Below are 26,219 nucleotides of genomic sequence, written 5' to 3'. Positions count from 1 at the left end.
GCTTTTCAAAGGGAGAAGTAAAAGCAATGAAACATAATAACAAAAAACTAGCTCCTTATTCTTACATCTATTTAAACAGCACTAAGGCCCTCAGCCATTACTTATCAGTGCACCACAGAGCATTTGTTTCCAATTTAAGGTTTAAATTTAACAACACCTTATGTCTCTTCTCAGAGGAGGTCTGGGACAGGCAGAAGCTGCAAATGTACAGGAGCGACGAATTCATCTGGCAGTCTCTGCTGCTGTTCCACACAGTTTCTGTGTGTCTCTGCTGCCCCAGGGAAATTTAGAGTGACTGGCCCCATATAGTCCAGCTAGGAAGCCCTTAGTGTCAGCAGATTTGTGGCAATATTTCTGAAATCCCTTGCAAAGGTATGCCCAAGCCTGCACCTGCAAGAAATTCAGTGGATTATATCCCCGTGCTGCTCTGAAGATTTCTGGGAATGTTCAGCTGCCAAGTGTGGATCCTTATTTCCAAAGCAATGAGTCATGCTGGTGTCATTACCTCAGCATACAGTCACTGTGCAATAATTCAAATCACCATTGTCATTATTATTGTCTCCAACAAGCAACCTGATACCTTCTGCCAGCCTGGAGCAGGTGTGTGAATGTAATCACTGTGCAATTAATTAGCCAGTGCTGCCAGTCAGTATGCAGCACACAGCTCCCTGCATCCCAACTGAACCCAATTTAGCAGAGCCACTGCAAGATTTAAAGATACTTTGCAGTAAGAACTCAGTAAAAACAAAGAAAGCAGGCAGCTCTAGGGCCAGCTTTTCACCTTCACATCACACCTGGCAAAATGAGCACCTGCCTATATCAGCCAAAGGGATTTGCAGGAGTGTGGGAGAAGGAGAGAATTGCATCTTATTTCTGAAACTGTGAGCTTAGGTATCATCTGATGCGTGAATTCTGAGTGAGCGAAACAGGGAAGGCCGGCTGGTCACTGTGGTGGCTGCAAATCCCTTCAACAGGCTGCACAGCAAGAACCCAGGAGCTGTCTGGCTCCCTCCTCTCTGTGCAGCCACAGAGCTACAGCAGAGCCAGATTAAATTGCTGGATTAAGCACTCCCACAGCCCAGCATGTGAATCTTTGTGACAGCTGTGTCTGGGACAGAAGTCAAGCATCGGTGCCATAACTGCGTCAGCTGGTGTGTCATGGGTCACAGTATTACAGCTGAAAAAGGTCTGTTAGGTCATCCATTCCCATTTCTTAGCCAGCACAGATTTGACTCAATAAAGTGTTTGCTACTGGTCTAAACGTGGCATTTTAAGAGATTTGGGCAATGCAATCCCCTTCCTCTTCCCTTGGGAAATTATCCGTCATTTGTTATAACTCACTGACAGGAAGAGTCTAGCCAAACATTTCTCTGTTTCCAGATGATCCCATTAATGACTTTTCTTGCCTTTCCTTCTACCAAAGTCACCCCTTTCACTGGGCTGCACTTTCCTCCCTCTGTACAGGTACAAGAGCCTGCTTAGTTCCTTCCACGGCTTTTGAGAGGAGAACTTATCCTTGAGGGCCCCCTAAGTGTTGGATTCCAGTTCTGCCAAAAATATGCCTTATCCACTGCCCTAAATTATCCACACTGAAAGACTCCACACACTCAAATAATGAGATTTTCCACTAAGACAAATATTTTCAGGCTCTTCCTTTTTCATCTGGTGTGTCTGGGTTTGGAATTATTTTCTATTTTTTATCCATTCTCCAAAATTAGACAGTGGGCCCTACATGCAGCCACGTGTTAGAAAGTCAGTTCTGTTATTTTTATTCACCAGTCTGTTCTTGTTGCCAAACCCATGTCGCTGCTGTGAGTAGGGCTCCGTCCAGGTGATGTGCTTGTGGGATCAAGCCTGCATCAAGCCTGGGTCTCCCTGTGGAGGAGGAACACTGTGCCAGTGTCACTATGTGCCTGGTGCTCAGCAGGTCCAAGCTGGTTTGTGTTATTTTCCTGTCTTTGTGGATAACCTTTGTTTCTCTCCAGGCAATAGGATTCCTGAGCATCAGTGCTTTGCCAGCCCTTTTCACCTTACATAATTAATAGCTAACAAAGTTCAACATCACTGGAGCTATTGCAATACATTCTGGTGCCACAGCATTGGTCTTCTTTTGATCTGGGTTTCACACATCGTTGGCAAGATCAGATTCATGCCTATGTGACTAATTATGGGAGTAGCTTTTGCTAACTGTCTTATGGAATATTTCATTACAACTCACCTTTATTTCCCTTTACTCATTACTTTTTTCCCATTACTGAGTGTGAATGTTGCCATCCAACACGTGTTTTCCGTTCACATGGTTACTAGGCTTTTTTTTGGTTGTTGTTTCTTCTGTAAAAAACCCAAGAGATGAATCAGGTTAACTTCCAAAAGCTGTCTTCCATTGTTTTACTCTATATGTTCAGACGATACTGATTAAAATCATATGCTGTTACATCTGAAAGAAATTCCCTCACCTGTGTGACAGGCTGGGCTTTTATGACAAGTAAAGAGAGTTTCACTTATTTCTATTTGCCTCTTTTTTTTAAGCTCAGTTCTCTCATTCGTATTATCTTGGCTATGATCTTAAAAATGGATTGAATAAAATCAAGATTCTGTAGATTGATATCCTAACTCTACTTATAGGATTGCAGAAACACCTCTATTTTCTAAGAAAGCTATCTCTGAAGAAGTGCAAAAGACAAAAAGCTACTAAAAATAGAATCTCTGTGTTGCTTTTGGGATTTGAAAGTCTACGTTTATAAAAACTGACTTTTCACAGAATCACAGAGTATGCTGAGTTGGAAAGGACCCACAAGGATCACCAAATCCAACTACTGGCCCTGCACAGGACCATCCCCAAGAATTACACCACGTACCTGAGAGTATCATCCAAACACTTCTTGAACTCTGTCAGCCTTGGTGCTGTGACCACTTCCCTGGGGAGCCTGTTCCAGTGCCCAAACACCCTCCGGGTGAAGAACCTCTTTCTAATAGCCACCCTAAACCTCCCCTGACACAACTTCAGGCCATTCCCTCAGTTCCATCACCGGTCACCACAGAGAAGAGATCAGTGCCTACCCCTCCTCTTCCCCTCACAAGGAAGTTGTAACTGCAATGAGGTCTGTCCTCAGTCTCCTCCAGTCTGAACACATCAAGTGCCCTCAGCTGCTCCTCATGTGGCTTCACCTCAAGGCCCTTCACCATTTTTGTTGCCCTGCTTTGGACACTCTCCAATAGCTTAATATATTTCTTATATTGTGGCACCCAAAACTGCACACAGTATTCAAGGTGAGGCTGCCCCAGTGCAGAGCAGAGCGGGACAATCCCCTCCCTTGACCGGCTGGTGATGCTTTACCTGATGCCCCCCCGGACACGATTGGCCCTCCTGGCTGCCAGGGCACTGCTGACTCATATTCAACTTGACATTGATCAGGACCCTGAGGTCGCTTTCTGTGGCACTGCTTTTGAAAGGACTCTCTTTTAGAAGTTTAGGACTGACCTTATTTGAAATGTACTACTTTAAGATCCATTTCTTTAAAAATAAAAGGAAAAGGAAAACGATTTGAAATAAGACCAAATCAAGAGTCCTCCTTTTTTCAGTTCTGACACCTAAGCAGAAAACTAGTGCAGAGAAATGTATTTTGTGTACATTGTCCTGTATTTTCTTTACATGTAAAAGTCAATTAATCAGATGAATTACAAGCCTGTATCCCCATGAGTCTATGGCCTTATCCAATAGAGCTCTTGTGACCAGACCTTTCAGCACAAGTATTTCTACTGCCTGCAGTGCTAAGCACATGTATACTTTGTTAAATCAGCACTATAGCTAAGCTAAGCCAGCATTTAATACCGATCTGCCTTAGACTGTAGGGACTAAAAATAAATAGAACTAGTTTTTTGTGTGTCTGATCAGTACAGGAATGTAAAGGAGAGCATGTCCCAGACCATTAATATTCTCAACAGCATAATTGGAGTGTTCTTATGTTTTGTGCAGCTGAGAATAAGCTCTGAGACATAAGGTGTGGTTGGGCATTGCTAACGTGTGATGCCACAGGATGGCCCCTCTCCTGTCATTCATCATCTCCCATGCATCTTTTTAGAGCTTCCAATTACATCTTTAGGACTGGCCAAAATAACAAATGTGTGTCTTCATTTCCTCCTTCCTGAAGGTCCCTCTGGTGTTTCTCCACGTTTCCTGTGGTCCCTCTCATTCCTGTCCCTCTGTACAGGGAGAGGGTTCACTATGTCTGTGTCCTGTGAATCCTGTCCTGCAGGACCTGCTGGATCATGCCGAGCAGCTTAGGGCTGTTTGCAGAGCTGCATCTGAAATTGTTCTCCTGATGCAGATCAGCATTTGGCAATTAGCAAAGATATCTTTTCTGTAGTGGATAACTTGCTGCTGGATGCATTCTTACACATCTTTCTCCTCCTCCTCCTGTGCTCTGTGAGTGACAGCAGGGGTGGAATATTCTCCCCTCTCCACGAGCAGCCACCAGTGGCTCCGTGGGTGTAGGGGTGGAGAAGCAGCCACCTCTGCAACCACCAGGACCAGCACAGACTTTCCAGTGAGACGGGGAGTGCTCAGTGTTATTTTTAAACTGAAGTGTCTTAGTCTGCCTCTTTGCAGACAATCTGAGCTGGGCATGGGAGGAGGGGACTGCCAAAACTCAAGAGCAGCTGACGGTGCCTCTGGCTTCTACTGGCAGACTCCATCTGAGAGGCCCTGGATTGGGGCAAGATACCACACTGTTGCCCATCACAGCTTCTGTATGTTTGGAGAAGTGCTCCTAGTGGCATGGCTGCAGGGTGAGCTGCAGACTCCTGGCCCCTGCCCACCTCAGACTGACATCGAGGCTCTGTGGCCCCTTTCCTCTGCCACATCACTGTCCTTGAAGCCATGAAACATAACTCAGACACTTCAGCTGGAGTATGGGGACAGGCATGCTCAACCCTCTGCAGTGCTGGCTGCCTCTGTGTACCCCTTACATGTCTGTGGGTACCTGTGCTAAAGCAATGTCCATACACAAACTGAGACCAACAGAGCTGCCCAAAGCACCCTGTCAACCTGTGCTCTGAAACCATCAGCATGTGGCCATAGTCCTTGGGATGGGGTGTATCTGTTTGTTGAGGCCTCTGCACCCAGATTTCTGCTGTCATAGCAAGGTGCCTGTGGTTTGACGCCCCTCAAGGAGCACTCCTGGTGCCTAAGTGCTTTTGCCTCTGTGATTACACTTACAGTCTTTTCTCCCCTCAAGATTTCTGTTTGCAGTTCTGTTTATCAGGGACTCCCTTGCTGTGTTTCAGCCCTGTTGGAGATACCAGTGAAGAGGGGAAAGAGACACACCTCTGTCAGGCCATTGCCCTGCGAAACTGCGTCCCACTTCCAGGGATCAGCATCCTTGACAAACTCATCAAGACGTGTCCTGTCTGGCTTCAGCTGAACATGAGTCAGGAAAGGGCTGGGGCGATCCTTGGCAAAGAAACAGCAGGGGTAAGTCCAAAGTGGTTTCATTTCAGACAACCACATTTCCTGTCCTTGGTGGGGCTGGTTAGGAGAGCAGCGCCTTTCTTCATGTGGAAGCAAAAATATTTAGCAGACTGCTCTCTCTTTCCATTACCCTTTGAAGCTTTACCACTCTCAGTGGTGCAAGACAGACATATTGGCTTTGGGGAAGCATGTGATCTTGTCTTGGGTTTTATTTACTTAGCGTGTAGATTTATGGAGATGGCTTCCCATTCACCACCACACCCATAGGTATGGTGACTATCCTAATTTGGAGCAATTGAAAAAAAAATCCCTGAAAAAAGGCCCTTAAATTCTGGAAGCTGGTGGGAGCCATTTTTATTGCAATAATTGGTATCTGGCTTGTATAAACTGAGTGTTAGGAGATAGCACACTCATGCAAAGCTTATAGCTTGCTTAAAGAAAACATTTCTGGAGCAAAGGGAGCTGTTCCACATTCCTTGGGTCTCAGAGGTCAGGCATAGCAGAGCATTGCTGTCCTGCCTGGGTCCTTTGAGAAGGGCAGGTGCAAATGACCTGAGCTGATGTCAGAGCACAGGAGGAATTCACTCACTTCTGCTCTGAGGATGTTTGGACCCATCCCTTGGCTGACTCAGTCTATCCTAGGGCTAAAGCCTGGTACAGCCAAGTGACACCCTCCTGTGGGACTCACCTGAGCAGGGTGGGCTGTGCATTGCACCTCACCCTGAGTCAGATTTCTCAAATAGCTTGGACAAATTATTCTCTTTGTTTTTCTGATCTGTCTGTAAGCAGAGACCTCAGTGACTGTCTATAATGTAGCCACAAATGGCCCCAAGCCTCCTCAGGTGTTACCTACTCCTTGCAGTCAGAGTTCCCCACCTCTGAGTGCTTTGGGAATGCATCTTACCTCTGTTCCTTCTGTTTACACTGTCCTCTGGTGGAGAATTCAGCTGCAGCTTGAAAAAGGCAGGAGAAGTGATGACACATCAGAGCTGTCCCACAGCCAGAGCAGCTCCTACCCACGCTGAGCCCATCTGAAACTGTTCCTACCAGGGGTGCAAATAAAAGAGACTGGCTTTGATACCAGTCCTGACCTGGGCTGTAGGGTTAAGTACAGCTCAGAAAACCCACTCCCCACTTACCTGAACAGCCATAGTCCAATTTTAGCCTTTGGAGCCATGGCAACCAGGTGTGTCAATCAGGAAAACCAGAAGTGATTCATTTCCAGGTTTCATTTCCCTCATTGTTTAGATTAAATTTCACATGAAGAACTTGACCCATACAGTCTGAGATGGTGCTGTCTGACAGTCGTGGTTAGAGAGGCAGTGCTGCCATGTGGGTGGCAGGACCTGGGGAAGGGAGAGCCTCTACCTGCAGATACTTTCTGTGATACAAGATGGGGGCTTGCCCTGCACTAGAAATTGGCCTGTTTAAGGCATGCATCTGTTATGCATTTATTTGCATTTTCTCTGCCCTGATGGTGGACCTGAGACCCTGGAGCTCCATTTCTTCTGAATGGCAGAGGCCAACATGACAGCAATGTGCAAGGTTGTGAAGCTGCCCCAGAGCTGTGTGTTCACCATGGGTGCTTTGAAGTGACCGGAGATGCCCTTATAACTGAGACTTGATTAATGATTTTATCAACTCACACTTCTCTTTCTAATATTAATATCCAGACTCCAGAATTAGCCTGAATTTTTAATTCAGTTTTTAAAAATACCTTGACTCTCTCTTGCCAAAGCTTGTTGTCAAAGAACAGATAAAGGTGAAGATTTCTTTGTCTTCATAGCAGCAGCTTCAAGATACAAGCTAAAAATATCCTTGACAATGAACTTTAATTAGAAACACACTTAAGATTTTACACAATGAAAAGAGTGAGGTATTTTTCTTTTTTCAATTTTTTTTCCCCAAATTCCACTGGTCTCATTGGTGGGAACCAATGGCTACAGTAGTTTCACTGGTTCCAGTTAGAGACTATGGGGCCTCTTATCAATGTGTATGAATACCTGATGGGATTGACCTAGGCCAATCTCAGTGTATCCAGTGAAAGGATGAGGCACAGTGGGTGGAAACCAAAATACAGAAAATTCTGTTTAAACATTAATAAAAACTTTTTACTCTCAGCATGATTGAATGTTGGAATAGGTTACTCAAGAGGCTGTAGAATCTCCATCCTTGAAGATAATAAAAACCCCGACAGACACCATCCTGAATAACTTACTGTAGTCTATCCATCTTTAAAAGTAGGGATTGGACTAGATGATCTCCAGAGTTCCTTTCAAGCACACCAGTTCTGTGATTTCAGGACCACTCAACACACTTGAATGACCACTTGACGGGTCTTAGACAAGCTAGGGGGACATGGCTTGTTCCTGAATTCAAGAAGGGCAAAGGCAAAGCACTGCCTCTGGAAAGTCAGACCCCTGTCAGTGATCCAGGCTGGCACTGCCTGGATGAGCAGCTCTGTGGGAGAGGACCTGTAGGGACGGTGAGCAGCAAGCTGGGCACAGACCCACTGAAGAGAGGCTGTGGGACCAGGCTTTGTTCATCCAGGAGGAGAGACAGCTTCAGGGGGACCACACAGCAAGCCCCTCATACCTAGAGGGAGGTCATGGAGAAGATGAATTTGGGCTGTGCTCAGCATTCCATGGTGGGAGGACGAGAGGTGACAGGCACACAAGGAAACCAAAGGGGTTCCGACTGGGTACAGGGAGGCACATTCTCCCTGTGAGGACAGTAAGTGGTGGAACTGGTTGTTTGCAAAGGCTCTGCAGTCTCCCAGATTCTCCAGACTTCTATAAAGCCCTGAGCAACTTGGTCTGACCTCATGGCTTCACCCAGGAAACTGGAGAAGAGTCCCTCCAGGATAGCTGCCAGCCTGAATAACCTTCTGGAAGTGGGAAAAAGCTCTGCCAGGAGACACTGTAGCCACCAGAGCCTTTGTCCTTATGTTCCACTCATGGACACTTGAATACTTTCCCACTCAATGTACAAATGACTCTCTTGCTTTAGATCTGAACTGGGACATTCAAGGGTGACTTGTCCATGATTTAGGGTACTTATGAGAGGAACATCACTTGACAAATTGTGAGTCCAGTTAATGAAATAGATTGTCTTAGGCTTAAGTGGGACATCAGTGATGCATAGAAACTTCCTTTGCAGGCCTGAATTTCACCCAGATGAAATGTCCTTTTATTCATTATTTTTGTTGTAAAGCTCAACTAAGTGGAACGAAGCTAAAATAAGACCATTTAAAGTTGGATTGTACTGATAAAAATCTTCATTGACAATGACCTAAAATAAAGTTCAGAAGCTCACATAATGTAGCTGAGCTCTTGATTTTTTTCTCCTTTTTCAGATATTCTTAGTTAGGAAAGAGGGTAATGTGAACAACATGGTCCTCGCAGTCCGCCTGCCGGTGCAGAACGAGGATCCTGGTGTGCTGGAGTACAACATCAAAGAAGAAAAATCAAGTAAGGTCTTTACATTCTTTTGTCTTGCTCTGGTTATTGTACTGAATCCTCTTGTGATCACTGGTATTTATGTAATCTCACTTGCACTAAGCAGGTTCCTCTTGTGACCGGCAGCAGATCTTCCTTTTACAGTGTAGTTCAGTTAATATTTCCTGCAGCTGCTTTACCTCAGCTCCCCTGTGGTTCTGCACCTTGTGTTACATTTACAGACTCACAAAAGGAACATAAAGCACCTCCAGACGAGGGGGCCACTGCTTTGATCAAGCAAGAGGAGCTGCCTTTCACCAGGTGGAAGTCCTGAGAAAAGCACAAGGCACTGGCTGACTAAGCCTTGTTAACTCACTGAATCTGCCTCTATTTCTGCCACTGAATGTGGGGGTCACCAGTTATCTGACTTCTGCTACATTACATTTTCAGTCATACCGAACAACCAGTTACTCTTAAACTGTTTTCAATGCCTCACTGTTTCTGGGAAGCAGGTGGGCCTCATGGCTGGTGGTGTAGGTGCCGTTCCTTGGATAGCCAAGTCCGTCATGAGCAAGTGAAAATTAACCCAGTTCCCAGCCAGCCATGTCTAATGCAGCCCTTTGTGTAAATGGATGTGTAAGGCATATGATTTCCACTTTCTAAGGAATACTTGTAAAGATGTGAATTTTGGGATAGTCATGGAAACATGCACTCAAAAGAGTTCATCAAAATAACTTCACACTATTATTTATACAAATGCAGCTAAATCCTCTGTTGCTGAACTCTGCCCCAAAGCCTGCTTGCCAGGGCGATCATTTTATTCTCTGCTAAACCACTTGTGTTTCTGCAGATCAATGTTGTGACTTATTTCTTTCCCCTTGCTCAAATGAATTTTGACAGTTGCTCAAATGAATTGTTTCCTTCTCATACGGTTCCTTTCATACCTCTGCATCGTAAACAGACTTTAAAGCCAGAGGGACAACTGAATCTCTTAATCTGTTCTAATCTCAAGACCAGACCACAGCCTGTCACAGCGTTGCTCCTGCACAGGGCACAGCTGCCTGTCTGGCTGCTCAATTCCCCAGAAAGCTTTCTCTCATCCACCTGCTCCTTGGAGCACCCAACTGCAGAGATGCTGCATGTGTTCGGTGCTCTTGCATGAGGGCAGGAACAGCAAACCTTTTGCCACAGCTGAAGGTGTTCAATTAAGAATACAAGGGCAAGGGTTAGCTGCGGGGTAGGGGAACTTTTCTTTATTTAGCTATTTGAACTTGACCTAGGGCTTAGATTTTGCGTGGTGGGGAATTGGGTTTTGATGATTCAAGTTTTCCTTTGGATAAAAGCTAAAAAATTGAATCCTGTCATCCTAAAAAATTTCATTTATAGAAATGTTACTTCTTGACTCCTGTCCTGTCCCATAAAACCTGATTTATTTGAGGACAAGCAAAGTAAAATGTAGTACAAAAATGTTACTGAGCTAGCCTAGCTAGAGAGATTTTCTACCATGCTTTTCTAACTTATTTGCTTGCTATTTCTTATTTATCACTAACTTATTGCAAAATATGTGTTCAGAGACACAGCTTTCTTATAGGAACAAGAATTAAATCAGTTTTCACCACTTTCATGCAAGTGGCCAATTAAGTAGAGAAGGGTAGTTAAAATTCAGCTCTCGTTCAAAAAGCAGGAGGGCTGCCACCACATGTGCTGCAATCACAGTGGCCATGAGGCTCATGGTGGATATTCACGTTACAGCTGGAGTTCTGTTAGTGTTGAGCTGTAGAAAGCCTCTCAGTTCTCCATCCCACACCATTTTGACAACAACATACTGGGTACAGAAATGGTCATGCTTTTGCCTCCCTTCTCATTTAGGGTAAGTAGTCTGGCTTTTAAGTTTAGAAGACATTGAATTAATTCCTGTTAGTAAAGCCAAAGTACTATGTCTGGTGCAAAAGGAGATGGAAAATCTGCATCATGGAGTCTAATACATTAACTTTGATATAATAACTTTGTGTTAATATATCAAATATATACTCCACTGCCTTCTAAACTTTTTTTCAAAAATAAAATTATGTGTTGTCTGAATGCTTTAAAAGAATTAAGACCTGACCTTCCTTGATAAGTACGCTGTTTTGCCTGGATTGCCTCAGCTTAATGAAGTGCCTTTCATTCTTCCCTGTTATTCTGTGTGTGTCAGGGTAGGAGACCTCTGAGCACCCCCAGAGATTCTGTCTTGCTGTGGAACGCAAGTCAGTTGAAAGTTCACTGTTACACCCCTGAAAGTGTGTAAAACACCCCATCTTGCTTAGCCTGAGGACCACTGTGAACTAACAGGGTTTTTCCAAGGATCTAGCCTTCAACTTTAGAAAATCCCTCTTCAGGGAGGGACTTGCTGCAAGGAACTTTCAGCTTGCCACTGAACATTACAAACAGAGGTGAATCCTCCGAGAACTACCTGCTCTTTGAGTCTGCACTCAAAAAGGACCTCCAAAAGGATCATCTGTAATTCCCCTGTCATTCAAGGTTCCCCCTTCTTGGCTGTAGTGGGGACCAAGTAGCTTTGATTTTGCTGGCCTACTCCTAGTATTTCCTTTCTGAGTTGACACATAAGCAGTGATCTGTGTCATGCACCCCTTTCTGAGACCTGGCTCCTCCTAAAGGGTTTGAAGAAGTGGGAACAAGTTCTTCTCCTCGTTACCTCAGTTCAGCTTGTTAGATTCCACAGACTTGACGCATTCAGATGTAAACTGAAAGCTGAATTTGCCTTGACATATATAGTTCCAATTTTATGGAGATCCTACCTCCAGTTAAAATTCAAGTTGTAACCAGCAAAATTCAAGTTGCAACCACTTACTATTTTGAAGCACTTTGCCAGCTCATTCCTGTCCTTAGGAGGACTCAGTGCAATCTCAGTATTACAAGAGACACAAAGAAGGATGTGCTAACCTTAGAGGTTGACATGATTGCTGATTGCTCTGTACCATCTCCACAGTGGTATCCACCTCTTACTTTTACCATATGCAGCTTTAAATAGCAGCAATTTGCTGCATAGCTGTTTGTAAAAAGTCATTCTCATCCCTTCCTACTTTTCAGATAGTATTTGAAGAGGCTTTCCCTGGTGTCATAATGACAGTAGGGAGGTTCTTGCCCAGCCCTTGTGATCCATATACAGATAGCCATTCAATGATGTATGAAATAAAAATGCAAGCTTCTTAGCATTGCACTGCCAAATAATAGTGGATCATTGTTTTTCTCTTTCTTTTCCCCATATCAGATCTGCTTTGTTGATGTTTGGTGAGACATTTAGGGAAGTACAATTTTCTGAGGGGAAGACTGGATTTAATTGTGATATATATTTTTTTTAGATGGAAATCCCCAAAGAACCCACTAGGTAAGCAAATCAAGAAATGAAACCTATTTTTTTTTTTTGTGGAAAATTTTCACCTGTTCTCTGAAGTAGCCCTTAGAGTCATGAAACAGGAGAACGGATTTTAAAAATTTCTTCTGGTGCTTCCTCTTTGGGTGTAATTCCTCCAGAGACAGGAAGGCTAAATCCTGGTGACATCAAAAGGTATGGTAGAGACCAAACAGCAGATACCAGGTGCTATGTGGTTAATCAGAAAGTTGAGAAACCTGGCAACTTTCAAAGCCTTGGATCTCTGTGGTTTTGCTCTCGACCTGAAAGATCCCTTACTTCTTACTCAAAACAGTGGAAATCTCCCAGAGCTAAAACTTGTTACAAGATTTCTTCCATCTAGAGATGCAGTGTTGGGAGCTACCTCCCAATCTCTGCTAAAATCTTGACTACTTTGAGCACTTTCTGTTCTGAGAGTTGTCCTTTACTTCTGCTTCGTTCCAAGATGGAGCCCTGGACTCTCACATCCCAGGAACTGAGCACCATTTCCTTAGCTAACTCCTGCCCTTGGCTCTGCTTAGCAAACTGGTGGTAACCTCAGGTCAATTCCCCCTCCTCTTTATGCATATGCCACCAGAAGTCATTCCACTGGCTTCGACTCCATTGTTAGCAGTATTAAAAGGAAAAGAAGCAGATGTTTAAGGTAAATGTGCATTTCTGGAGTAACATACACGGAGAGCCTGAAAGAAGTGTTTGAGTATGATAGACCACATGGTGTAGGTAGTGACAGTAGCTTTTACTTTCACAAAGAGTTATGAAGACACCTGCCACAGGGGTTAAGTCCTTTAATGGAAGAATGTTCTAGAACCATAAACTGAGGTTAATGCTTTCTTTGTGTCTGGGAAATTTTGTGAATAATAGCTGAAAATAATTGATTTCATGAAACACATGTATTGACTACGTATTTCTCAGGAGTCTTTCACATATGCTTTGGTGTGGAATGGGTAGTAGTTGTTTCCCAAACTCTTCTGTACCAAAAAAAAAAAAAGAGGATGGGATTCCATTCCAAATAAGCAAAATGACACTAAACAGAAGTATCTGCAATTACACAGAATAAAGAAGAACATGTTATTCATGTTACTAGAATTTTTTTATAGATATAACAGTGGAATTGATTTGCCAAGTCAGTATTGAACTCTTCAGGATCATGTCCTAAGTAGTTCAAGTCTGGCCTAAAATTGCCACGGGTGCCTGCTCCTGTGATTGTGCTCCTGCCTTCCATTGCTGTGACTGGCTTTGCTCACTTGGCAGTTTATTTTCCAGAGGCAGTTCACTTGAGCCCATGTTGTGGAGTTGCTGTACTTTTTCCTTATTTAAGCTATACCTGCATGGGGCAATCTGCCATCAGGTGTAACTGTTCAGAAGCATCTTTTTCAGCACACCGGCCAAGGCTGGGCAGAGCTCAACAAAATGGATGATTGCACAGCTGAAAGAGGGGTTTGTAGTGAAGTCTTGTCTGTAGTGTGGTTATTTAATTGCTTAGAGGAAAATTATGAAATTTAAATTAAAACTCTGTGTGCTCTGACCCTCCCAATCTTCTCTGAAGATCAACTCTGAATAAGCTGGAGCATAACGGAGGTCTTGAAATAACCTTTACACAATCAAACAGGAAAACGAAAATAAACAATCACCAAGTAATACGAAAATGTCCAGAGCACGATTAATACCTTCCTTGAAGGATGAAGCGTGGTGCCATTGGACACGGTAGCTTATACTCAATTTCTGGTTTACGGACAGTAGCTGTACTTCAGGTTATGTGGTTTGGGCTTATGGCAAGGACCCACAACAGACCTTGACAGAAAAAGTACAGGAATTACTGCACTCAAAAGCACTTTAAGAGCAATCACTGAGCGCTGCTGCAAAATTGCAAGTCTGGTAGCAAAAACTACGTTGATAAAGAAATCCAGTGTCTGCCCAGGTCACCTTATTTGACCTTCCTTAAAGTCAAGCTGAGCTCAGGAAGTGCAGACTGGAGTTTGATATGAAATGCTTGACATAGACAGTAGGGATTTAGAAGAGCACCGCAACTCAAGTGAAACACGTGGCAGCAGTTTACCTGCCTGGTTAATGCTCTAACTGCTTTTACCTGTTTGCCATGAAAGTTCATGAGGACCTGACCACTTTGTACATTCACCTCCTAGTGGACTCTATCGATCAGGACAGACAGAAGAGTTACACCAGGTATACAGGCAGCAGGAAGGCAGCCTTGCTGGGGAGACCAAACAGCAATTTAGACGAGTAAAGGTGCTCCTTTCAACACTGGATTTTAGGAAGGGTGAAATCAGTTGGAACAGATTACTTAAGGGCTAAGATTTCACAATATACTTTCTTGCCTTAATGTTCCCAAATAGGTGCTGTCTAAAGCTGTGAAAGCAAGCAAAGTCAACTTTGTCAATCACTACCAAGTTATTTCAGTCGCTTCAACACTGCCATTCCTCCTTCCCAAGTATAGACAGGGGAAAACCCAGTTTTTTATTATAGACCAGTGTAATTTGCACAGGATAAAAAGGACATGTAGCAGTAACAGATGGTAATTAATCTACAGTAATCAGGCAGCAACATGTTTACAAGAGGGGCATTAGAGTAAGAGGGGTCTAGACTTTGTTCATTTTTGCAGGCTTAGCTCTAAACAAAGCTGCTGAAAGCCCTGGTCTTCACATCTCAGCTATCATGAGGTGAGGGATCTGGACATGCCTGCCATGAGGGCAGAGCTCAGATACAAAGGATACAAATTCCTGCCTGTGTCCCTGCATGGATCAGTGGGTTCAAGTGCCATGCGGGGGGACTCACGAAGTGAACATGAGGCAGGGAACAGGAGGAAGATAGACAAGGAACAACTCAGTAGATGCTCTCTGTTGGCTCAGACACCTTCAGATGCTGACAATGGACTTGCTTATTGCACTCTACTGGCACCCTGGCTGATATGGCCAGATACCATCCACTATGGCAGATTTTCCTGTTTCATTTTGTTAATGTTTATTTTAATACATAATGCTGAGGCTGGATTAGCAAACTCAGAGACCAAAGTACTCATTGCTAACATGTCATAGCATGGTCAGGTGGTACTTTCCCATGTGAACTGCATTGAAGTTCTGCACAAATGAGGTCATGGGAAAAAAATAGGAGGATAGCTCAGTTACTGCAGCATACTGACAATTTAGCTCCTTTAATGAGAATGGCCAGTTGTGCAGATGAACTTTGTGATATGAATATTGTTGTGGAAGTGTTGACAGCTCTTGCAATAGCTTCCTCAGTTTTGCAAGTCTTTTTGCTAACACTCTGCCTGCTGGAATCAGGAAGTAGAATGAAGATAGATAGAATTTTTTGTTTTCCAGAAAAAGAAATAACCATCACAAATGCGGAGAACCTTAACATTTTGGAAATACCCAGAAAACAGAAGACATAGGAAAACAACCTATAAGAAGGCAATCTGCCATTTTAAAAATTAATTTTAATTGCATTTATTTTGGATCCCTTCTAAACTAGAGTGAAGATGAAAAAGGTAGAAATCTGCAGTATTGACTGAAGTCAGAAAGATGGGATCTTTGACTTCATGAATGTGAATAAACTGACATATGTGCTGGTATTCATGCCCCTGACTTCAAAGATGAACCATTTATTTGGGTAGCACTCGCAAATTTTCATGGGAGTGTTTCAAGGCTGGATTAATCTTTGAGTGATTTGGTTTGACCTCATGGATGACCCTGGTTTAGGCAGGAGTTTGGGCTAGAGACCTCCTGGGGTTCCTGCCAGTCTCAGGGATTCCATGAGAGGGAACCAGCCAGTGAGTCTGAGTCAGGCTGTGGGCAAGTTTGGGGCAGACAGCAGTTCTCAGAAGGGATGCCTCAGTAGAGCAGCAAAAGCAGTTCCCATTCTCTAAGGACCAGGCTCTTGGTGAAATACTGCCGAGATTTACAGAAGGATGGTGGTGAAAAAAATCAATAAAACTTAAATTTCCTGTACTAGTGTCTCTCCTGTGATCTCCCCAAAACCCATAACCTTCCTTTCTTTGTTTCCTTCTCTTCTTGTATATGGAGAAAGACAGAATATGCTCAGTTTATTTAATCAGTGCAGATTTGGAGTTACCTCATATCAGGTACCTCAAAATACGTGAAAAGACCCAATAATGCCCAATGGATGTAATTATATGCCCCTTACTATATTGGAGAGCTAAGCTTGCTGCAGGCTGAAATAGATTTCATCATGTGGCATCAATAGCACTGTTTTTGCACAGATATTAAAGAGACTTTTCAGTTGGAGAGGGACAATCCAAGGGGTGAGTGTACGTTCCATGCTTCCCAAATCAAACCTCTCAAGACAATCTCTGGCTTATCAGACTGCAGGCAGAAGGGTCCATCAGCAAGCATATTTGGTTACTTCTGTTATCATTGTAATGGTACCACAGTTCTTTTATAAATGGTCACTTTAACCAGCACAGTTGGCCTCCTTCAGTGAAAGCTCTGCAGCTTTCAACGCTGGAAAGAATAATTCTTAATTCTGCAAACTAGGGCGTGAAAAGCAGGGTAGGACTATTTATACCTTTGATTTCCTCTGAGTAGGTTAGAGGTTGAACCTGACATTACAGAGCAAAAACATCAAGGTAGTCCTTTTTTAGGGTTGTGTGGGGTTTTTTTGGTACCCCATGCTGCTATTCAGCAATAAAGCAGACAAAGAGGAGACTACCTTGGCAGCCACCTCATGAACTGCCCTGGAGACTTGTCATTAAGGAAGGTCATTAAGCATCTTCAAGTTAACTACAGAATATGCCTTTACTGAATATATATATATGTGTGTGTGTATATATATATATATATATGTATATGTATATAAGGCAAAAACATCAGTAGTCCCAGTAACTAGTAGTTAAGGTACTGTAGCCTCATGAGCACAAGTAAAGTAGATGGCAAAGGGTGTAGTCACTTTCTGTAGGAGAGGCAGGAGCCAGGTTTTATGTGGGTTCAGATTGTAACTTTGTGCTGACACTACTGTCACAAGAAGAGCTCTTGCCATTCCTCATCTGTCAGTTGCTTGTGTCCATGCATCATGCCCCTCTGGTCCATGTCTCATGCAGGTTATAGCTGGGAAAGAGTAAGCAATGTGGATGTAAAAGCAGAAGGGTGTGGTGAGGCAATGCTTCCTTAGAGGTGCTACCATGTCCTGGGTTATGTGAAATAAAGTCTGGAAAGAAGAAAGTGATAAGGGGCTGGAGTGGCTAAGGGATGACATTGAGAAGGCAGATTGGAGACAAAGGTCTGAGAACGAGGTGGAGAAGGGCAGTAGGTGACCAAGGATGGGGTCACACCTTGTAGTGCTGGATGACTGTATGAGCATCCAGTGTACTCTGGGCGAAGATGAAAGAAGGCTGACCATGAAGGCAGGAGCCCATCAGAGCTGCTTTGTTGTGCCAGGAGAGGAGGCTGCAGACAGTGTGAAAGCACTCTTGGGATAGGTGGGAACTCGGTGCCAAACTGTGGCCAAATTGCCCCACAGCCGCCAACCTTACTGAGGCAGAGCATCATTGGCAGTGTGCTGAGAAGCTGCCCTTTCTCCACCCTGCCTAGCTGAATTCAGCTGACTTTTCCCAAGGAACTCAGTGTCATGACACTGGTTTTATTGCCTGAGGTCTGAGGCACAGGTTGCTGAAGGGGCTTGGCCAGCTGTGCATCACCAGCCCTGAACAAGCGCAGCTCCTGGCCAGCGCTGTATTTACTGGGCTGCAGGGAGACCTTTTGCCTGCCAAGCTTTTGACATTGTTCAGCACTGAGGTATCAACACAACTATTCAGTTTTTTGGTATGCTTTCTGTGTATAGCCTGACAGGCAATTCCGCTGCTGTACTGTGAGGAGAGTCAGTTTTTCCAATTTACTTTAGAGGAATGTTTCCCTTTATTGTTGCGTGATGGAGCGTGTGATTGAGGCAAAGTAAGAAACTGTTCTGGGCCTGATTAGCCTGAAAAAAGCAGAAATGTGCTAGAAAAAAATAACAACAGTTATGAACACCCTTGGGACAGAAGATCCCTCTTCCATTCTTTCACCAAAACTGGCTGATTACATCTCAATTAAGAAATCATACATTTCAGCAGCAGAACTTGTCCAAGACTTTTTTTTTTTCGAGGATTAGCCAATTGATGACTAAAATTTTGTGTATTTTTAGCAGGGGAGAATGGAAAAGCTGAATATGTAGTTAACCTTAGGGTTCAAATTTTAAGGAGTTTAATTGCATATAAGGAGGCCTCTGGGCATGCACCTAGTATCCTATTTTCCTCCTGTTCAGTGCAGCAGACACCTTGCCATTAAGGAGAGCAGACTGAGGAATGTTATCTTTTAATGCGGTTCCTGTTGCTGCCTATAAGATGTAGAGCTACCCTAGTTATCTTCAGATTAGCCTCTCTCAGACACAGATAACAATCTGTCTGCATCATCCAGGGCCCAGCATGGGCTAATTTCCCCTGTTTCTGCGTGTTTCCTATTAGAGAGAAAAGTCTACCATTGCCTACGCAGCTTCTTGGCAAGAAAAAACCCACCGCTGAGCAAGTCTGCCCCATGGCATGGGATAACTGGGCAGCTCAGCCCCAGCCCTGGTCTTCAGCTTTGAGAGTGCCTTTTTGCTTCTTCTTTCTGCTGGATCTCCTCTGTCTCCACAGGCAGGACCAGGTCAAAGGCCATCTCTGTGTGGGCTGTAATAAGGACACAAGAGACATTATCTTCGTCTCGTCTACCATCTGTGGTTTGATTGGAGATAGAGACTGAATGATTTCTAGTCACCCTAGACATTTTCTCAAGGTCAGTCTGCCTGCCAAGGATGAGTTCTCCATTATCCGCAACACTATTAACCCTGAAAATTGGGTTAGAGTTAAGGAGTTCCCATTCAGGAGACTCCTCTGAGCTAGGAGCCCAGAATTTTGATTTGGCAAGAACAGTGACCGAGGTCCTGGGGGATATTGTAAAACATGATATGAGGACATATTTTATAACCTATTGTGCAAGTTTATAATTTCTCTTTTAAATGCAGACGTGCACAAGGAAAGCAGAAAGTCTCATCAAGTCCTTCTCGTTTGAGCAGAGTTCCATGTTGCTTTGACACACTGCTTATTTTAAAACATAAAACGCTTTTAAAATCAAAACATTTAAAACACAAAGCACTTGTGCAGCTGCTTTTTCAAGATGTAACAGTGCCAGGTTTCCATGCAATTTCAAAGTTGTTTTGGAAACATTCTGGTTGCTTATAGTTGGTGGCTTTTTTTTTTTTTTATTTTAGCTCTCATCCTGAAGAGTTACCTCCCCTCTCTCCATACAAACACTTTCATTTTCACTCTGAGCTTTAAATCGATAGACTGTAGAGAAAGCCTGTTGGAAAGAAGCCCTCAGGGTCTTGTTAACTTTGTTAATCTTCACTTTGGAATTTTTTTTTTGGCTTATTTTTCACTCCCAAGAGGCGTAATGTAAAATCTGTGTGTAATCAGAGCTAGAGACTATGCGTGCTGTTCCAGGATAATATTGTCTTACCCTACGCTGCTTAGTACCTTGAACACAACCCAAACAGCTACTCTAAATCAATACCCATAACACAAGTGTCTATGTCTCAGTGGCTAAACTGGAACAAATTATAATTTTTGTCCTTGGACAGTGTTTGCTATCTGAAGATCTTATAGAGCTTAATAAACAAGAGTTTAGACTTGTAAATGAGGTAAATAAGACACTGTTCAAATGAGGGGATTAAGGACCTCATACTTTGACCTTTGAGTAGGACTCTCAAAGTCAGTGACAGTGTAATCTATCCCGCTCAGAAGTGGGAATCAGAAGATCTTCTTTCATCAGTTTGGCAATTAGGTGGGATTGCAACTCTAGGAAGCAGAAATGTAATTTTTTTCCGTTTTTTGTCCACCCTATTGACCTCTGCCATTTCAGAGTGGATTATTCCCTTTCGTCATTCACCTTTGGAAAGTGTCCTGTTTGGAAAAGTCCTTTTTCCTGGAAGCCTCTCATGCAGAATGTAGTTCTGGATACTGAGTGGCTTCCCTTAAAATGCTCAGAAAACTTCCTTTTTTCTATATGATTAACCTCAACTCTATGGTATTTCATGGCATATCTCAGAGCCAGAGAAACAGACTTTTCTCCAAAGTAAGTGGAAAAAATCCCATTTTTTAATAAAATACATCTGTATGATAGCATACATTTTTCACATTAGCATTGATTCTCAAGGTTGTCCATATGCCCTGGAGATTGCTGCTAAAAACTAAAGCCCCAGAATTCCAAATCATAGCATTGCTTCCTGTTACATGAGGCACAGGGGAGACCCTTTGTATATCTGAATGCTTCTTTTGCTTCACAAAGTTCTACTGAAGAAATTTGCCTTCTGAAAGCAACTTAGAAGTATATATATCCAATCTGTCTTGTCAGCCATAGCCCTCAGCCGAGACAGTTTGAATGGGCAGCTGGGCAGCGTAAATCTTGTACTCACATTGTAATGTTTGAGTGGGTACTGAATGACCTGTAAAAATGTGACTTCTCCAGCAATGATCCCAGCATTGGCTCAGCTGCTTACTGCACCAACCACATTGATTGAATATGTTATCCTACTCCCCTTGGTGTCCTTGGGAGCCCTCTCAGCCTCAACATTTCAGAAAGGCCGTGTTTTCCCCCATATCTCTGCAAAAACAGACCCTGTGTGGCTACATCTAAAACTCAGTCCTTGGAAGAAATCCCAAATCTCCCCAGTCTCTGGCTGAAGAAACAGTGGAATTTCCACAGATTTTCAGGTGTTTATTCCATACCTGGAAAGGAGATATAGGGTGAGGATCTAACTAGGAAGTCAAGTGCTTTGAAGTGGAACAGCCATTCTCCACACTGTGCTCTGCTCTTAATCCCTGAAATCACTGTTCACAGGGATACTTTAAGGAAAGCACTTGAGGAGGTGTGAGAGTTTTCTTTTAGTTGGGTTAGCTGTGCTTGAAGTACCTGTGAGAGACACCCTCCCAACCCCTGCTGAAACACTGATCACAGTGAGGAAGAAACAGAGCAGCAAAATGCCTGTGACACACTTCTGCTCGAGCATCCTGCAACAGAGACAATGAGGCCAGGCAGCACCTGGATTTTATGCTGAATTAAAGGCATAAAATCTTAGTGGGCACCAAGGTGCTGCCTGTCTGCTTGGGTGAATGTGGATGAACCAAAACATGGTGGAGCGGCCCAGACCCCTGTGCTGTTAGATGTGAGGACAATTCCTTTTCTTAGCACCAGAATATGCACAGAGGGAAACAGTCATGTCTACTGAGTGTCCCCTCTACTCAGCCCCAGCCTGAAAAGACTGCAAAAGCCTGCGGTTTGCATCTTCTTTAATGGCATAATTTCATTCTGTACAACATAATTATGTTTTGTGAAAAACTCAGTTTAAAAATAGATTTCTCTTACACTCTAGAACCAAGCTCATTAACACTTTATCACTTTCATTAGTTCCCACCAACAGCTATGATCAGTGATTTTTTTCATCATGGCCAGAAAGATTAAACTCTGTAGGAAGCCATAAAACTGAAATCCTGTGAGAAAGCATGAGTTGGATCCACAACGGGAGACTCTGGTAGAAGTTCAAACCAGGGAACTATTAGCCCTTCCTTGATGAGGGGAAAAACCAGAAACAACCGACAATTTAATGGAAGAATCACTAGGAAAGAGAAGAAAGACAAAACAGACATAGGTTGACCAAGACAGTCTGGAATTATGCAACCAAAAAATAAACTACAGCTTAGACATCAGGTGGAAGAAGCAGAGGCATGAGATCAGAGAATAAATAAAAAGGCCTTGAGAAGAGAAAACAGATAAACACTGACAGTGTTTTACAAGAACACAGCACTCAAAGGCCACACAGTACTGTCCAGAAGGTCATCAAGAAATAGCACAAAAAACAATGTGAGGGACAGATAGTAGAAACTTTCAAACAAATGGAGCTGTTGCAGAAACGTACCACAAACACACTAAGGACTTCTATCTATGTAGTCTAAATTTCCCTCTTTAGGAACATCCAGCTAAAGCTCTTTCTCTTAATACCATCGTGAACCAAGTGCATGAAAAAGGGCCAGAAGGAGATTTACACGTGCCTGGAGCACTGAAACAATAACCTGAAGGAATTACATAACACTCTTGTGCGCTGCTGTAAAGCACAGCAGGTAGGACGAGCACAGCGTATCATGACAGACACAACAGCCTCAGCACCGGGGCTACAGTAGACACTGCAGCTTCTGTACCCATACCCACTGCAGTCCCTACAGCCAGGACTCATTCCCCAGGGGCAGGAAACTGCTAACCTGCAACAGCCAGGAATGACAGTTTCTGGGAGTAGGAAAGTTGGTAACCCCTGCCTTGGAGAGTTCCCGTCTTCACAGTGAGCTTTACTTGCTGAGGGGGGCACAACAGCAGGAAAGCTGTCCAGTGCTGCTTTCTGCAAAGGTCAGTGCAAGCAAGGTCATGGCAACTATGATATCAGACCAGAGACTTATATTAAAGGAGGGAAACATCTCTTGTTAGGAGACTATGGATTTATAACCTGAAAATAGAAATTAAAAAGTGGAATCATACCCATGATGATAAATCTCGCATTCGCCAGAGTCTGGAAAAATGAGAGCATCAGAAGAACACCCAATCAGGACTTTTGAGGATGGTTGTATTCTCAGTAGTCCTCTATCAACATAATGGCTGCAGAATAAGGAATTCATATCTTTGAATTCAGATGTTTCTGAAGGATTACATAGATACCAGAAACAGTGAATAAGACTAATATTGCCATTAGAGAAGAAGCTGAAGTAGCTGGGTCCCATGAGCCTGCGTAAGCAATAAGATGGAAATTGGGTTGGTTTGTCCAAGTGACCAGAACAATAGGACTAGCAAATACAATTCTGTGGAGAAAAACCAATGAGGAAAGGAAGGCAGAATGCTCAGGGACAGTGTGACTCAAACCCATCTGCATCTGGATGAAGAAATGATAGGGAGATCTAAAGAGTAAAGTAAACATGAATACAGATTCCAGTCAGTGCCTAAAGATGACACTCTTCAGAGCATGCTGCTATTTTAAAGGGAAAAATGAGACGATCATAAATTTTTATAGCGGTTCATAACCTGGCCATGTCCTGTTCACTTACTGAGTTGCACAAAGGACACAAAACAGAGTATGCTCAACAACGCACCACTAACTCGTGTTGCTAATGCTCCTATCACCCATTAAAAAAATAAAAAATCAATTATTTCTTATCTCTTTGTTTCAGACCTCTCACCTCTACACATTTCCCCTTTTATTTCCTTAAGGTGATATTTTTCTATGGGCTTCTAAATTTCAGGTAAAACTTAATATGCTGTGGCAATATGTTTTGCTCACAGAGCCCAGCCTATTTTTGCTCTTGCTTTTGATCACATTGTTGACTTTCTGCCAGTGTTATGGTGAGATGTAAGTATTTCCTTGCTCTTCAGGTGCCTTGGGTCTGGTTTTATGAGCTCGAAAAGGTGACTTTTGTCTCTGCAGTTTTCAGCAGGATTACAGCAACCTGGCAGATGTCTGCTTCTACATTCTGCAAAAGTCATGAGTTCCTGTAAATGGCAGCGTCACGATCCCTCCCTAAGCAGCAGCGCTCATGTCGGTGAAATGTCCCCCCAGATACCCACAACACATCCACAGCCAGAGAAAAGCACCTCTTCCTGGCTGTCCTCTCAGAGCAGGGTGCCTCAAGGGCAGTAATGGCACTGGGAGGAGACATACATTGTCCCCAGCAGTCAACAGAGCCCTTTTAGCTGTACAGACTTGCTATTTTCTGAGTCTTTCTGAGAACAAGAAACATGTAGCAGGACCCACTTAACAGTCTCCACAAGTGAATGACAACCATTCCCACAAGAGACGCTCCCGTACCAAGCCCATCATCTGCCATCCAACAGCAAAGCACTACTTATCAGTAGAGTCACCAGGTGTTTAGATAAAAACAGATTAAGGAAGTATTATGGTTTCTCCCAAGGAAGGTGTTCCTCACAGGAGATTGTCAGGCTTTCCCCATGGGTGCTGTGCTGGGAGTGTGTCCAAGTAGCCACAGCAGACCTGTGCAGGCTGCTTGACACTGTCGCTGTTCAGAATAAATTCTGGGCTGAGTACTGGTCCTGATGGTGTTAGTACCTTGAGTACTGACCTATCTAAAGCACTCTTCTTACTATTCTTCCATCTATTCTGGCTTATTTGCAGGCCGCCCAAAAATATCCCATGAGAGCTGCAGGTCACTGTATGATGAATTCCAGCCTGCTGAGAAATATGCTTGGTTTTGTTACCTCCTATGACCTCTCAGAGCAGGGACAGTCCAATTTATGTATACCACCTGCCGAAAACTTCTGTCCTTAGGCTCCAGCAGCTTTTTGTACCTAGTCTGCTTTAGCTATATAATTCCTCGTGATTTGTGGTGTTTTATGCTATTTAACTATATATATGAGGAAAAGTAGCTGTATGGTGACAAGGCACTTGTATGTGGATACTCCTGACATGGAGGGGCTCAGAGGAGCTCCCAAATGGCAGAGCTTCCTGGCACAGAAACAAAAAATAGTTCAAATCCAAGTGATTCGCTCATGTATGTGAACATGTACAGGTGCAGCCTGCTCTCTTACAGACACCTGCAACTCAGGATGCCAAAGCGAACATGTGGTTTTTAACAGAAAAAAAATGCTCTTAAAACCGGCATCTCTACAAAGGACTTTATTTAATTGTCGGAGATTTGAATGAGTTCAGACTCTTGGGTTTTAATTCATTCTCTAGAACAGAACTGGGTTTTGTCTTTATTTTTGTTTCCTGTGTCAGAACTGTGAAGCAGATGCGTTTCAGACTACAGGAATTTTTCATGGTAGATGTTTAATGAAAAATCCGTGACTGAAACATGATTCTTATTATGGAAAAAGAAAAAACTTGCCAGACATGATTTTTCCAGTTGTGAAAGAAAAGTAAGGGAGAGAGATTTTTTTGCTTGAAGAATGTTTTAAACTCCATATAGCAGTATGGTATTGGTGCATACTCTGAGGTTAATCTGTTTGTGCTGATGCCACATAAACTGATGTTAGGAATGACTTTTGAGAATTACATACCCCTTGTCTCTTTAAAAAATACCTACGTTGGTGTATTCAGCTCAAAATAGCAGCCTGCTGGGCCTGGGCTGGGCCAAAGGGAGAAGTAAAAGGAGGAAATGCCTTGTTTGGGGAATGAGCTATGAAGCTGAACAAGAGGCAATCTTGAGCATTTCTTTCCAGTGTGATTATCGTCTGGCTGGAGAACAAGAGCCAGTGCATAGAGGCAAGGGAGAGGAGAGCCAGGTGGATGCCTCCCTCCTGCAGGTGCTAGAGGCCCTGCTTTGTAGGGGACTAAGAACCAGGCAGGCACGGCAAGGATCTGGAGACATTTCCCAGGGCTGTGAATCATGGCTGACTGAGGAAGCTGAATCACAGTAGCTGAGCTTCACATCCACAGCTCTGAACTGTGGCCTAGAGAACAGTGTGAAGGAAGATGCACAGCATCTGTGAGCGCTGCCATGGGGGTGGGAGCTGGTGCTGCTTCCCAGGGACTCCCGGCATGCTCCTGTGGTGTGAACGGTGTGACTCTGGGCCTCCAGTTCTTTACAACCAGTAAGCAGGCATTTCTGAGGACCCACTGCAGATTCCCTCAACCAGTATCTGTTTGTGATGGTGTGTTGTGTACAAACAGGCATAGACAGTTTGTGAGACTGTAAAGCTGAAGCAAAGATGAACAGATCTCTCCCGCCGAACCAAGTCTTTCTCTCTGCCTTGGGTTGTCAGTCAATTTGAAACTTTCTCCGCCGTCCAGTGTAATTTTTTCTAGCTCAACAGCCAAAAGCTCTATAACAATGTGAGATTTGAGCTACACAATGCCATAG

The 26,219-nt window shown here is 43.6% G+C and overlaps 1 protein-coding gene across 1 annotated transcript in view; it reads left to right on the top strand.

Annotated features, from left to right (window-relative positions):
- The window catches only part of RIN3 (Ras and Rab interactor 3), a 67,044-nt gene that overhangs the window by 14,365 nt on the left and 26,460 nt on the right, over nt 1–26,219 (top strand). The window contains exons 2-3 of the mRNA XM_051806598.1: nt 5,287–5,473; nt 8,826–8,940. Of these exons, the coding sequence (XP_051662558.1) occupies nt 5,287–5,473; nt 8,826–8,940 (302 nt within the window). The remainder of the gene's footprint in view (nt 1–5,286; nt 5,474–8,825; nt 8,941–26,219) is intronic.

This window comes from Manacus candei, unplaced genomic scaffold (genome assembly GCF_025592945.1).
Source record: "Manacus candei isolate 608988 ecotype Guabito, Panama unplaced genomic scaffold, ASM2559294v1 h1tg000067l, whole genome shotgun sequence".
In the NCBI taxonomy this organism is placed as follows: Eukaryota; Metazoa; Chordata; class Aves; order Passeriformes; family Pipridae; genus Manacus; species Manacus candei.
This window is presented reverse-complemented; position numbering and strand designations above follow the sequence as displayed.